This window comes from Akebia trifoliata, chromosome 16, assembly GCF_017979445.1.
Source record: "Akebia trifoliata isolate Shusen 1 chromosome 16, ASM1797944v1, whole genome shotgun sequence".
Lineage (NCBI taxonomy): Eukaryota > Viridiplantae > Streptophyta > Magnoliopsida > Ranunculales > Lardizabalaceae > Akebia > Akebia trifoliata.
The window spans coordinates 24,120,053-24,133,030 of NC_141390.1; the positions used below are offsets into that span (position 1 = coordinate 24,120,053).

General features: G+C 31.1%; 1 protein-coding gene across 1 annotated transcript; it reads right to left on the reverse strand.

Moving 5' to 3' along the window:
• Positions 1-6,731: 6,731 nt before the first annotated feature.
• LOC147382991 (glutathione transferase GST 23-like) lies at positions 6,732-9,266 on the reverse strand. Its single transcript, XM_086426981.1, has 2 exons — positions 8,817-9,266; positions 6,732-7,194 (listed from the first exon to the last, which is right to left on the reverse strand). The coding sequence occupies exons 1-2, from the start codon at positions 9,132-9,134 to the stop codon at positions 6,838-6,840; spliced, it is 675 nt and encodes a 224-aa protein (XP_086283107.1). The 5' UTR covers positions 9,135-9,266; the 3' UTR covers positions 6,732-6,837.
• Positions 9,267-12,978: the final 3,712 nt, after the last annotated feature.

Genomic DNA, 12,978 nt, shown 5'->3' on the forward strand with positions numbered 1-12,978 from the left:
TGAGTATATTACACGTGAATCCCATGCTGATGGGAATACAATTATCACCATATAAAGAAAGTGTTCTATATTCTTTCAATTACATGCGTGTTGAGATTTCCATCTTCATAAAGATTGGACTCCATTACTTGGAATCCATATAATAGTTCAATATATAGAATTATTCATTACCACAATTGATTTTTTTCAATGACATGGTGTCAAAATAAAATCAACACATTGGCTAATAAATTCCTAAGACATTAATGTATCTAAGATAAATAGAGACATTAAAAATTGACAAGGCCATTGTCATTTGAAATGAAAAGAGTCCCACTAGGTGGGATGTTGGTTGGATTAGCTTCAATTAACACAGTGACCCAAATATTAAAATCACCACTTTCGTTTAGCATTTGATCATTTGGTGGATTTTCTTTTCTATTTTGAGAGCTGGTAACATTAGAGATCTTCCATCACTAATTTTAGGAAACACACCAAAAAAAAAAAATCACCTCATTATTGGACATGACTTTAAAATCCATTTCTTAGGATGTAGATGTTTAATTATCGACCACTCTCTTTATTGGTCTCTAAAGAAATATTACAATTTCCTCGCTCTCAACAATATTAACGATTCTTTTTTTGTGTGTGTATTTTCTCATATTAGTGAGGACAAGCCTTCTTATGTTACCAACTCCCATAAGGGACGAGAGAGTCAACTAAATGCTTGAAATGCTAAGCGGGAGTGTTAATTTTAATATTTGAGTTACAAATACGTTGATTGATGTTGATCACGGGACGACCAGCACAATATAAGTTGAGGTCTTTGGGTAAAATTTGAAATGAGGGCCTTTTTATCTTTAATATATTATATATAAAAATTTGATTGACTTTTTATATAACAATAAAAAATTAACTTAAAATCTACTATTCTCTTTTTTGAGATGTAAATGTGGATCTTAAGTTTTTTTTGTTTTAACTTTCACAGTGCGGACTTCCAACATGGACATATGTGTCGTTAGTTTCATAGTGTAGTCCGAAAAGAAAAGGAGAAAAATCGATTCTCTTTTCTTTTCTTAAGTAGCTGCATGAGGTTGACTGTATTCTATATGGTGTTGAAATCTCCAATAAGTATATTGTTTTACATCAAGTGTAGTTATTTACCAGACCAATTATTCATGACAAGGAATAAAGTAAAGGTTTCACGTGTAATGTTAAATATCTATATAGCTATATTCGGGACGAAAGTCGTCTTTTAGCTCTAGTTTACCTCCAGGGGTTGTTAGGAGGGTTGATTGAATATCGATTTTATATGCTTTTCAATACATGCATCAACTAAATACCTAACATCTCTTTCCCCCATTTGGAGCCATTGTTGCAGTATAACATGACATGCCTGAATTATTTTACATCTATTCAGTAGAAGACTCCATATTTTCGGATCCATAAACGTATTGAGGTGGCATTATGCCTTAATCAAGCCAATTGTTGCTTATTGTCAATAACCACCTTCTTATACCAAGTTCTTTTGCATTTTAAAAATAGATAGTGTAATGCTCTGAATTTTTATTTGTATTTCGAAGAAAAATAAATAGTGGAATTTTGAAAAAATTCTTAAAGTTAGACTTAGAGTAAAATTTTAGAATTTTTTTTTTTGTTCTTTTTTAATGAAATCTAACTTCATCATTGCATTCAAAATGATTGAAAAACATATTTTTAGTTTGTAAGCACGCTCAAATTCGAGTTTGAACGAAACAGTTACAAAATCCTCGATTTTCAGGTCAGACCAAGCTAAAAAATAAATAAATTTTTATTAGAATTAGAATTGGTATTATCCTTTCACACGATTAAGTCTGTAATGAAAAATTATAAAAAATGGAGTATTTGCTTGTCAATTTAGAAATTCGAAAAGTCGAATTATCGTAAAAAATGAAACAAATTTAAAAATACTGTGCATCCCGATATTTTTATAAATAAAAGAATTTTTTATTTTGTTACCATTTATTATCTCCCAAACCCGTCAACAAACAATAACTGCATTTTTTTAAACATTGATTTATACCAACTTTAATTTCGATCTACGTCGCGAACAGGACTCCATCAACACTTGACGAAGAACAAAAAAATGTCCGTGACGTCAAACTCTGCAAATCCCGCTCACTTCTTTTTCTTTTTATTTTTTTCTTTTTCTTCTCTTTCTTCATATTTCATCGAAAATCAATCGTATAATATAAGGGGATTTCGACCTTTCAACCTACGATTTTACCTACTAAGAGCTCAAATCGTCCTCTACTGCCGAAGGAAAAAAGAACGTCGTCGTCAAGATCTTCGAAACCACCGGATCTATTTCGAAAATCAATTGTCTCCACGTCAGATCCATATCAATTTTTGCACTAATTGCCTCCATTTCCATGTATGTTCTTCAATTCTATCGCACAAAGAGTAGTAGGGACTTATGATTCTTATTGATAATCATAGATTTCAAAAATGCATTTAGGATTTTATAAATCTTTCAATTTCATTTTCAAATGTAGAATTTTCGTCGTTCATTTCAAATTCATGATAAATATATGTGTTTGATATATTTAATTGTGTTTTATAACAAATTATACATGAGCGGGACATTTCTCCATATTACTTCTACCAGTTTGGTCTTCTACAATGCTTAGACCCTATTTTGATCTAATTTTTGTAATTTTTCAATTAAAATGATAAAAAATAACTTTGAAAATTTGAAAAAGGGTTTAATAATTAAGGAATTTATATTCAGTTAATAATTATCAAAAAAAGAATTTTATGTTCAAAAAATCAAAAAAGGAAAAAAAAAAAGATGAAACGGTTAAATGTCATAATCATACTCGATGGATGATGTCTGCTATTTCTTATTTGTTTTCAAAAAAAACAATAATATGATATGTAGCTATTTTGTGAAATGTTAAAGAACTTATGAATGCTTGAAGGAATAGTCCATCATATCATTCAGAGTTATATACTATCTTGGGATGTACGGTAGGGACAACTAAGCTCATACGTGGTATAGGATGCGTAAATTGAAATTTGGATTTTTTTTCTTTTTATCTTTACCAGTGAACTTATAATGTAAAGGTGGTGGTATACAAATGGGGATGTATAATGAGAATTATATGCACGTCGGATAGACATAGACGAAAATGGCTAGTCAGTAATCACCAACAATCTATAATAGTTAAACGTCTTTACACGTTGAAAAGAGACCCATTATTAACGATTACGTCAAACGACCAATCCGAGTTGGATAAATGATCCCGTAAGTGTGGTAATGCAACAAACAATCACAAAATCAAGAACTTACATTAGTACATTATTGGAACACCATGTCTCGACTGGAAGCGATCGAATCATAAAATCCCAACTCTCTAATTTCACTACTCCACCATTGTATATTATATATCAGTTATTTTATTTTAAATTATAACCTGTTTACTATTTCAATTTTATCAATTAAAATTGTATAAAAGGAAAATATTATAGTATGAATACTACTGATGGATATAATATGAATTTTAATTTTTTTATATGCTCATCCCTGACTATATGTACTAGTTAATCATAGTTTATCTTGTAAAATTATGCATGTATTAAAATGATTGAGAATGCTTACTTGTTCATGCTAGGAAAGGTTATTAGTTGAAATATTTTTTTTACTCACTCATTCCTTCTTCATTTTTTTTAATTTCAGATTTTACGCTTGACGAGATAGATGTAAAGCACGAGTGAGAATTATCTGGTAGGTCAAATAGACAATTAGAGTTCTTTTCCTAGTGAGTACTAAGGTTATACCCATTAGCGACATCAATTTGTCTAGGTTGTAGTATAGCATTTGGTTGAGAGTTAGGATTTTGTTAGAGAGATGAATTTTTGTATAATCCTATATATTAATTACTTCTTCTGCACTCTAATATACTTATGTTGTTAGATGTATTAGACTTTTGTTGTTATTAATTTTTGTAAATATATATATGATATTATATGTATGGTTTATCATGTGAAACAGATTGAATGCCTTAGAATGCTAACATAAACAGAGAAAACCATGCTGAAATATCGAGATGCCACCCAATGTCTCGAGATCTGACATGGGATTTTGTGTTAGTACTTTTGGGGGCGTCACAGATAAAGTACTAAATTTTAATATCATTTTTTAATGAACTCTTCTTATGGACCCAGGATCTTGAGCTTCAGGTGTGTAACGACACTTGTATGGATTTGTTTTGTTAACTGAACAAGGAGTTTCACTCCTTTTTTTTCTTCTTGCTCCTCATCTTGTTTAGTTTTTTTGTAGCTCAACTTTTTGTGCTTACTCGTGTTGGGCATGAAATGAACGACCTCAAACAGTTCTTAATATATTAACAGTCACGATCCATAATGGTATCATGTTTCTATAGCAATATATAGTGTCTAAATGGCACATTTTTATTGGACATTAAATACACTGGATTACATACCTTATAGAAAACGGCTTGGTTAGGAGAACCTGACATGTTTCAAAATCTAACCAAACGTGGAATTTCGGACACTGCTCCTATTCTAAAGGAATTAAATATCTTACTTGATCTTGCTTAATAGATTAATAGAAAATATGACCCAAATGTACTCGTCTTTGACATCTAGTTATAAACCCTTCATTTTTCATCACAAAACTAGTTATCTCATACTTCTTTCGATAATTTCTTTAACCTTCATCTTAAACCTCAAGATTCTACCCTCTACTTCTACATTCAAACCTCAAGTCTAATTAACATTTTTGTGAAATATAAAATGATAAAATTTTGAGTAGAAAAATCTAGGGGGCCGTGTAGATACAAGAGCTAGAAGTACTTAGAACATAAGTACTCCCAAAAGTATTTTTTGAAGTACTGTATAAAGTAGGTGAATAATTGTTGTGTGTTTGGATGTAAATTCTAATAAGTACTTTTGATAGAATCTTGTGTTTGAGAACTATTCTGGATTCTGCTAAAATGACTAGAATGCCCTTATAAGTATCATTTACTATTTTTAACATTATAACTCAACAAATTATGCTTCTGAAAGAAATAAAAGTAATTACTGTTTTTATCCATATAAAATTATATAAACACTCAACAATTATAAACAAATGGAAGATGTTGTGAGCAAATATATACAACCACTAAAAATATGAAGAAGCTATCCTCACATCAATAAATAGTAAATTTACGTGTAATTATTCACATCAATCTTGTAAGAAGAAACTTTCAACCATGGTTGGAACCCTTATGGATAAATTATTGAGTAAACAATTGGTGGAACTAGAAATCCAAATCCAAATACTATACTAAAAGGCTACCACCACATCAATGGATAGTAATATAATATTATTCAATTGCATTTTTGAAGGCATGCTTGTAATTTTCAAAATTTAAAAGGGGCATACTTGTCCCAAATGCTACACCAAAATACTACAACCACATCCATGGATATTAATATAATATTATTCCAATTGCCTTTTCGAGGGTATACTTGTAATTTTCAAAATTTTATGAACGCATACTTGTCCCAATCATGTTATTTTGACGGTGTTCTGTGGTTTCGCACAAGAGTAATTTAGAGAAGTAACACCATTGGTACTTCGTGAAAAAACACCAAAGTAAAGTAGTTCTCTCTAAGAGCTATTTATTCAAACACCTTTAAAGTACTTTTGGCTCCCCACAAGAGTCAAAAGCACTTAAAAAAGTCAATCCAAACAGGTCCTAGGATTTTGCATAATTGTTAAGAAATTATAGAAAACGATGGACTGAAAATAAGGTTGGACAGATTGAAACTAATTTACCCTAAAAATTTAAGAGCATAAATTTGAATGATTTGGGAGTAGAAAATAATGTAAAATTTTAGATAAAATAATCTAGGGTTTTATGTGAAAAAATATAGAGTTTTCTTTAAAGGGGTTAGTGTTAACTTGAAAACGAGATAGAAAATAAAATTGCGTAAATTAAAAAATTATACAATAGAGATTGAAAAACTTAAAGATGACTGACTTTGAGAAGAAAAATCAAGGCCCTTAACACAAAGTTGAATAAAAGTATTTAGGTATTTTTCTATTAGTCTATTGAAAAGATTGAGTTCAATGAGGCATGTGCAAAATGTAGGAGATTTTTTCTTTATGACGAGACAAAGTGGTGTAGAAATGGTTCTAATCCCAACTTTACATTTAAACTTAATATAATAAGGGTTATTTTGATCAAAAACCAAGAAAATTATAACCCATTATCTTGTTTTGGTTAGTTTTAAAAGAGAAACACTTTCCATGCTAACTGAGGGATTATTTGTTACGGATTTATTTTCGCCTGATTTTCGAGTTGTGAGCCACTTTTAGCCATGTTTGTTAGGTTAGCTTCTGCTTTCGTCACTTTCTTTTCAAGCAAAAAAGCTAACAATCCTCTAGATTGCATGGAAAAACTCCTACCATCCAAAACAATACAAAAAATAAATAAAATTGGGCTTGATCCAAGGTTTTGAAAAAGGTAGGCTACTGAACTCAAACCAATCGTCCAAATTTAATTTTTTGTAAAGTACATAAAAATTTGTCCTTTGCATCCCTCTCACATTAGATCATGTTTTTAAATGCCAGAAACAAATTATGAACATATATGAGCTGGGATTGAGTGTGAACATATGAGCTCATTCATGCTTTGGATAGAGAGGAATAAAGGCATATATATATATGATTTGTCTAGTCAACCCGAAAAAGAGAGAGATCTTGGAAACTATATATTATTAAAGCTGAAGTATAAATATGATGATATAGTGCATCTCATGCACATTATTATAATACTCTTAATGCCAGACAAGTGTTCTAATTCACTACTCAAAGTGACTAGCTAGAATTTCTTTACGACCATGAAAATAAATTACCATCTTATCACGTGGTGGTAGACACTCTTTGATTATGGGAAAGTTGAGAAAATTCTTCATCCAAGAGTTTAAGTTGGGAAATTTGATTGGGTCGAAAGCCTTGAAGCAGCCAACTTCCTCCCACACTTCCAACCAATGAGGAACCCAACCTAACACAATGTCCAAATACCCAATTGTTTCTCCTCCAAAGAACTTCTTCCCTTTGATCACTCCATCAAGAATTGCAAGAGATTCCATGATTAAATTTATAGCCTTCTCTTGTTTTTCCCCTTTTGAGCACATAGCAGTGAATGTAGGATCCAATAACTGTCACAAAATTAACCAATATCATATCAATAACTTTTACCAAAAAAATCAAAATATTTATATAATTTCAATAACTAATCTTTTATTTATTTATAACCGGATTTCCAGACTTATGTCCAACTAGAGGGACTGGATGAGCTAGGGTCGAAGCCAAGGCATATGGATCCCTCCCCTGGGCACGTGCAACACCCACACATCACATGCACCAGGTAAGTGAGGGAAGCGGGTGACCTTGAGGATATATTGCTCATACTGGCTATCGAACATACAATCCTCTCGGAGTTTCAATAATTAGTCTTTGCTACAGAAATGGTTCATTGATTCAATCTAGACCATTCATTTTGGAGTGTGGCAAAACAGAGTTATAAATAATTATAATTATAATAAATAAATAAAAGAAAAAAAGAAAAAATAAGAGTTGAGATTGCATGATACAGGAAAGGTTTGAGAAAACTTGATAAAATAGTTTAGAAAAATGAATAGATATGCATTAAGATTATATTATGGTAAATGGTGTTTATATATATATATATGTTTAAAATAGATCTCTAAGAAACTTCTACTAATCCCTAGAAAATGTGTATTTTTACTCTCATCTCAAGTACAAATTGGTCGCTATCGTCTAAAGTGATTGAAGATTAGAGAAGTCTAAATAAGTTTAGTGCTTTGGTTGTCGACAACCATTCTACTTTTTAATGATAACACCTCTATTCCATTATTTGATTTGGGATTTTTTATTAAAGCAAGAAAAACTATTAAACTCTAAAGGGATAGGCTATGAGAGTGAAAGAGTTATCGATAAAGAAATCGATGGTTGGCTATTGTCAAATGTCATTGCAATTGTTCCCTTCCTCTTCGTTTTTATTTCCTTTCATTTCATAATCGTTTCTGTGTTATGGAAAAAAAAAATTGTCCGCTATAAGAATGTATTGTAATCACTCATAATAATAATAATAAGGTCTTGTTAACGTGTGCTTAAAGTGTAATAAATACACCTTGGGAATAAGCACTTAAGGGTATTTTGGTAAAAAAACATTTTGTTTTGGGGGGCTTTTACGGTATAAAATGCAATTTCTTAGGTGTATTTATTTCACTTTAACATATGCCCCAAGAGACACATTAACAAGAGCCTATTATAATAGGGTTAGGTCACTTGACTCTAGGGTTGCCAATGGATCGGATAAGTCCGAAATTCGATCCGTTCTGATAACTTCGGGTTTGGATCAATGTTTTGAATTCTAATAAGACTTTGATCTGATATCTTATTGGATTGGATCTAAATCAACCATGCCCCGATCCGATAAAGACCCAATTCTATAATATTTTAGAATGTATATAAATTATATTAAGATGTGCGAGGTTTATTTAGATTTTGTATATAAAATCGGATTTAACCTGATCCGATTGTTAATGGATCAGGTCCGGATCTTATTATTGAGTTCTAATAATAAATCCGATCTGATAAGGGTCCGATATGATACTTACTAGATCAGTACCAAATCAACCTTGATCCAATCCATTGACAACCCTACTTGACTCATAAGAAACAATAAAACTTGGCCATAAAAGCAAAAAATCTAATGTAAAAAAATTAATAATAAGAGGAACCAACACTCACTCACCTTCTCTTCAGCAAATTTAGCCCAAAAGCGTGCTATGGCTCGTTCGTAAGGATCTTCGGGCAATATGGGATTTTGCTTCCACGTCTCATCGATGTATTCAAGAACAATGGTGGATTCCGCGATGGGTTTCCCATTGTGAATAAGAACTGGAACCAACTTATGGACTGGATTGGACTTGAGAAACAGATCACTCTTCTTACCCCAAATATCCTCTTCTATGTATTCATAGTCTACTCCCTTCAGTTTCAGAGCCCATTGGACCCTGAAAACAAAACAACTCGACCAAAATCCCAACAACTTCACCTCTTGATTTGCCATCTGACCTTGTTTGCTAAATCACCTAGTTTGCTTCTTCTTATATATATATCTTTTTTGAAGAGTTCAATTTGATTATTTCTATTGTATATTATATGCACCCAGTTTGTTTCTTCTTATATATATATATATAAATATCTTTTTTGAAGAGTTCAATTTGATTACTTCTATTGTATATTATTGTATATTATATAGAGTTGTTTTCAATCTTATGGAAAGCATCAACATGGGTCAATATTTTTGACCTTTTTTCTTGCCTTTTAGAATTTGGGTGGTGCAGAATTCAATACTATTTTGGCTAATTTGAGATGTCCTTTGGGTTTTTATAAATATTTGAGATACCCTTTATTTTTTTTTTTCAAATTGATGACATATCCCTTTTACTATGCTCTTTTGTAAAAGACTAATAAAATTATTAAAATACCCTCATTTTTCATTCTTTCTGATTTTTGAATCAATCCTATACTTATTTGACAAAATCTTCTAGGATAATAACTTGATAGTCCTTATCTTTGCTCAAAATCTCAATAATTCAGTCCTCAACATGAATTTGTAGGGGTGTTTATAGATAAATTCCTACTTTGAAAAAGGTTCATCTTTTGAGTCATTAGACAAAGACTAAAGTCAAAGGTTAAGATTGTCCATTACTGTGATATTTTGAGGATCATTCAAGCATCAAAGAGGTAGTCCATCAGCATGCCTGCACAGATCGAAGTAAAAGTAGTTGGTGGATGGTACGTGTGTGGTTATGTCATGGAAGAGACCAAGAACACGCCTTGAATTTGAGACTCTTTTATGTTGAATTTCATTGTCAGACCTATGAAACATGAGAACAGACCTAAGCATGATATCATACCAAAACTCCATCTTAAATAAATAAATAGAACTTCTATTGCTACACCAACTTTTACTAAGATCACCCCACCCTAAGATATGTGCTAATTCTTTGGTGATTTCATACTAATTTAGATGCTCTTTGCAAAAGTTGGTGTGGCAAAAGAATCTCAAAAGAGTAAAAAAAAAAAATGGCTGACCTTAATTTAAAGAAATGATGCTTAGATTCACAATCTTTTTGTTTTAGATAAGTTAGTCAAACACCTAAACATTGTTAACAACGTGCATGGTGATAATGATTTTTGAAATATACACTATGGATCATCATCATCTTAATCTTATTCAGAAGATTTGGCGTCAGCTAAATGAATCATATTTCTTCCTTCCATTCTCCTTAGGGTCATTTAATGGAGGAAAAAATTAATTTAAAATCTACTCTTCTGTTTTTTTGAGATGCAAATATGGATCTTAAGTTTTTTTGTTTTAACTTCCACGGTGCGGACTTCCAACATTAACATGTGTGTAGTTAGTTTCATAGCGTAGTCTCGAAGGAGAAGAGGAGAAAAATGGATTCTCTTTTCTTTTCTTTAAGTAACTACATGAGGTTGACTTATTCCATATGGTGTTCTATCTTTAGTAAGTGCATAGTTTTATATCAAGTGTAGTTATTTACCAGACCGACTATTCATGACAAGGAATAGAGTAAAGATCTGACATGTAATGTTAAGTATCTATATAGCCATCTTTAGGACGAAAGCCGTCTTCTAGTTCTAATTTACCTCAGGGGGTTGTTAGGAGGGTTGATTAAATATCGATTCTATTTGCTTTTTAATACCTAACAACTCTTTCCCCCATTGGAGCCATTGTCGCAGTATAACATGACATGTTTGAATTATTCCACATCTATTCGGTAGAAGACTCCCTTTTTTGGGACCCATATAGGTATTGAGGCGACATTAGGCCTTAATCGAGCCAATTGTTGCTTATTGTCAGTAACCATCTTCTTATACCAAGTTCTTTTGCATTTTAAAAATAGATAATGTAATACCCTGAATTTTTATTTGTATCTCGAAGAAAATAAATAATAGAATTTTGAAAAAATTCTAAAAGTGAAACTTTAGGTAAAATTTTAAGATTTTTTTTTTATTTTTTATTTAATGAAATCTAACTTCACCATTGGATTCAAAATGGTCGAAAAACATACTTTTAGTTTGTAAGCACGCTCAAATTCGAGTTTGAACAAAAAAATTACAAAATCCTCGATTTTCAGGTCGGACCTAGCTAAAAAAATGAATTTTTATTAGAATTAGAATTGGTATCATCCTCTCACACAATTAGATTTATAATGAAAAATTATAAAAAATGAAGTATTCACTCGTCAGTTTCAAAATTCGGAAAGTTGAATTATAGTAAAAAAAGAAATAAATTTTAAAATACCGCACGTGTCCCGATATTTTTACATATAAAAAAAAAAATTTAATTTTATTACCATTCCTTATTTCCCAAACCCGTCAACCAACAGTAACTGCATTTTTTTTAAACATTGGTTTCTACCAACTTTAATTTCGATCTACGTCGCGAACAGGACTCCGTCGACACTCGGCAAAGAACAAAAAATGTTTATGACGTCAAACTCTACAAATCCCGCTCATTTATTTTCTTTTTTCTTTTTCTCTGTTTCTTCTCTTTCTTCGTATTTCATCGAAAATTAGTCGTATGATATATGGGGATTTCGACCTTTCAACCTACTATTTTACTTCCTTAGAGCTCAAATCGTCGTCTGCCGCAAAAGGAAAAAGAACGTCGTCGTCAAGATCTTCGAAACCACCGGATTTATTTCAAAAATCAATTGTCTCGACGTTAGATCCATCTCAATTTTTGCATTAATTGCCTCGATTTTCGTGTATGTTATTTAATTCTATCACACAAAGAGTGGTAAGGGCTTATAATACTTATTGATAATCATATTTCAAAAATGTATTTAGGATTTTATAAATCTTTTGATTTCATTTTCAAATGTTGAATTTTCGTCGTTCATATCAAATTCATGCTAAATATATGTGTTTGATGTATTTTAATTGTGCTTTATAACAAATTATACATGAACGAGACATTTCACTGATTACTTCTGTCAGTTTGGTCCTCTGCACTGCTTAAACCTCGTTTTGATCTAATTTTTATAATTTTTCAATTAAAATGATAAAACATAAATTTTAAATTTTAAAATTTGAAAAAGGGTTTAATAATTAAAGAATTTATATTGAGTTGATAATTATTGAAAAAAGAATTTGATGTTCGAAAAATAGAAAAAGGCAAATATCGAAAAAGGAAAAAAATGATGAAACGGTTAAATGTCAGAATCGCACTCAATGAGTGATGTCTGCATTTTACAGTATTGTGCTTTGTGTGGGTTGATGAACAAATATCCAGGGGTAATTTACTTTCTGTTGCATGTTTATTTACAATTATGTTAGCACACTATTATTTATTTTAGGTCCGGTAGCTACAATTACATGGTAAAAAATTGGATATCTATTTTTAACTCTATCATGTTAATTTCGTATTTATTTTCAAAGAAGACAATAATATGTATATGTAACTATTTTGTGAAATGTTAAAGAGCTTATAAATGCCTGAAGGAATAGTCCGTCATATTATCCAGAGTTATTTACTATCTTGAGATGTACAGTAAGGATAACCAAGCTCAAACGTGGTATATGATGCGTAAATTGAAATCTGAGTTTTTTTTCTTTCTATTTTTACCAGTGAACTTGTAATGTAAAGGTGGTGGTAATAGGAATCATATGCACGCCTGATAGATATAGACGAAGATGGCTAGTCAATGATCACTAACAGTCTATAGTAGTCAAACGTCTTTACACGTTGAAAAGAGATTCATTACTTACGATCACATCAAACGGTCAACTTGAGTGGGATAAATGATCCCGCAAATTTGGTAATGCAATGACAGATCACAAAATCAAGAATTTACATCAGTACATTATCGGAACAA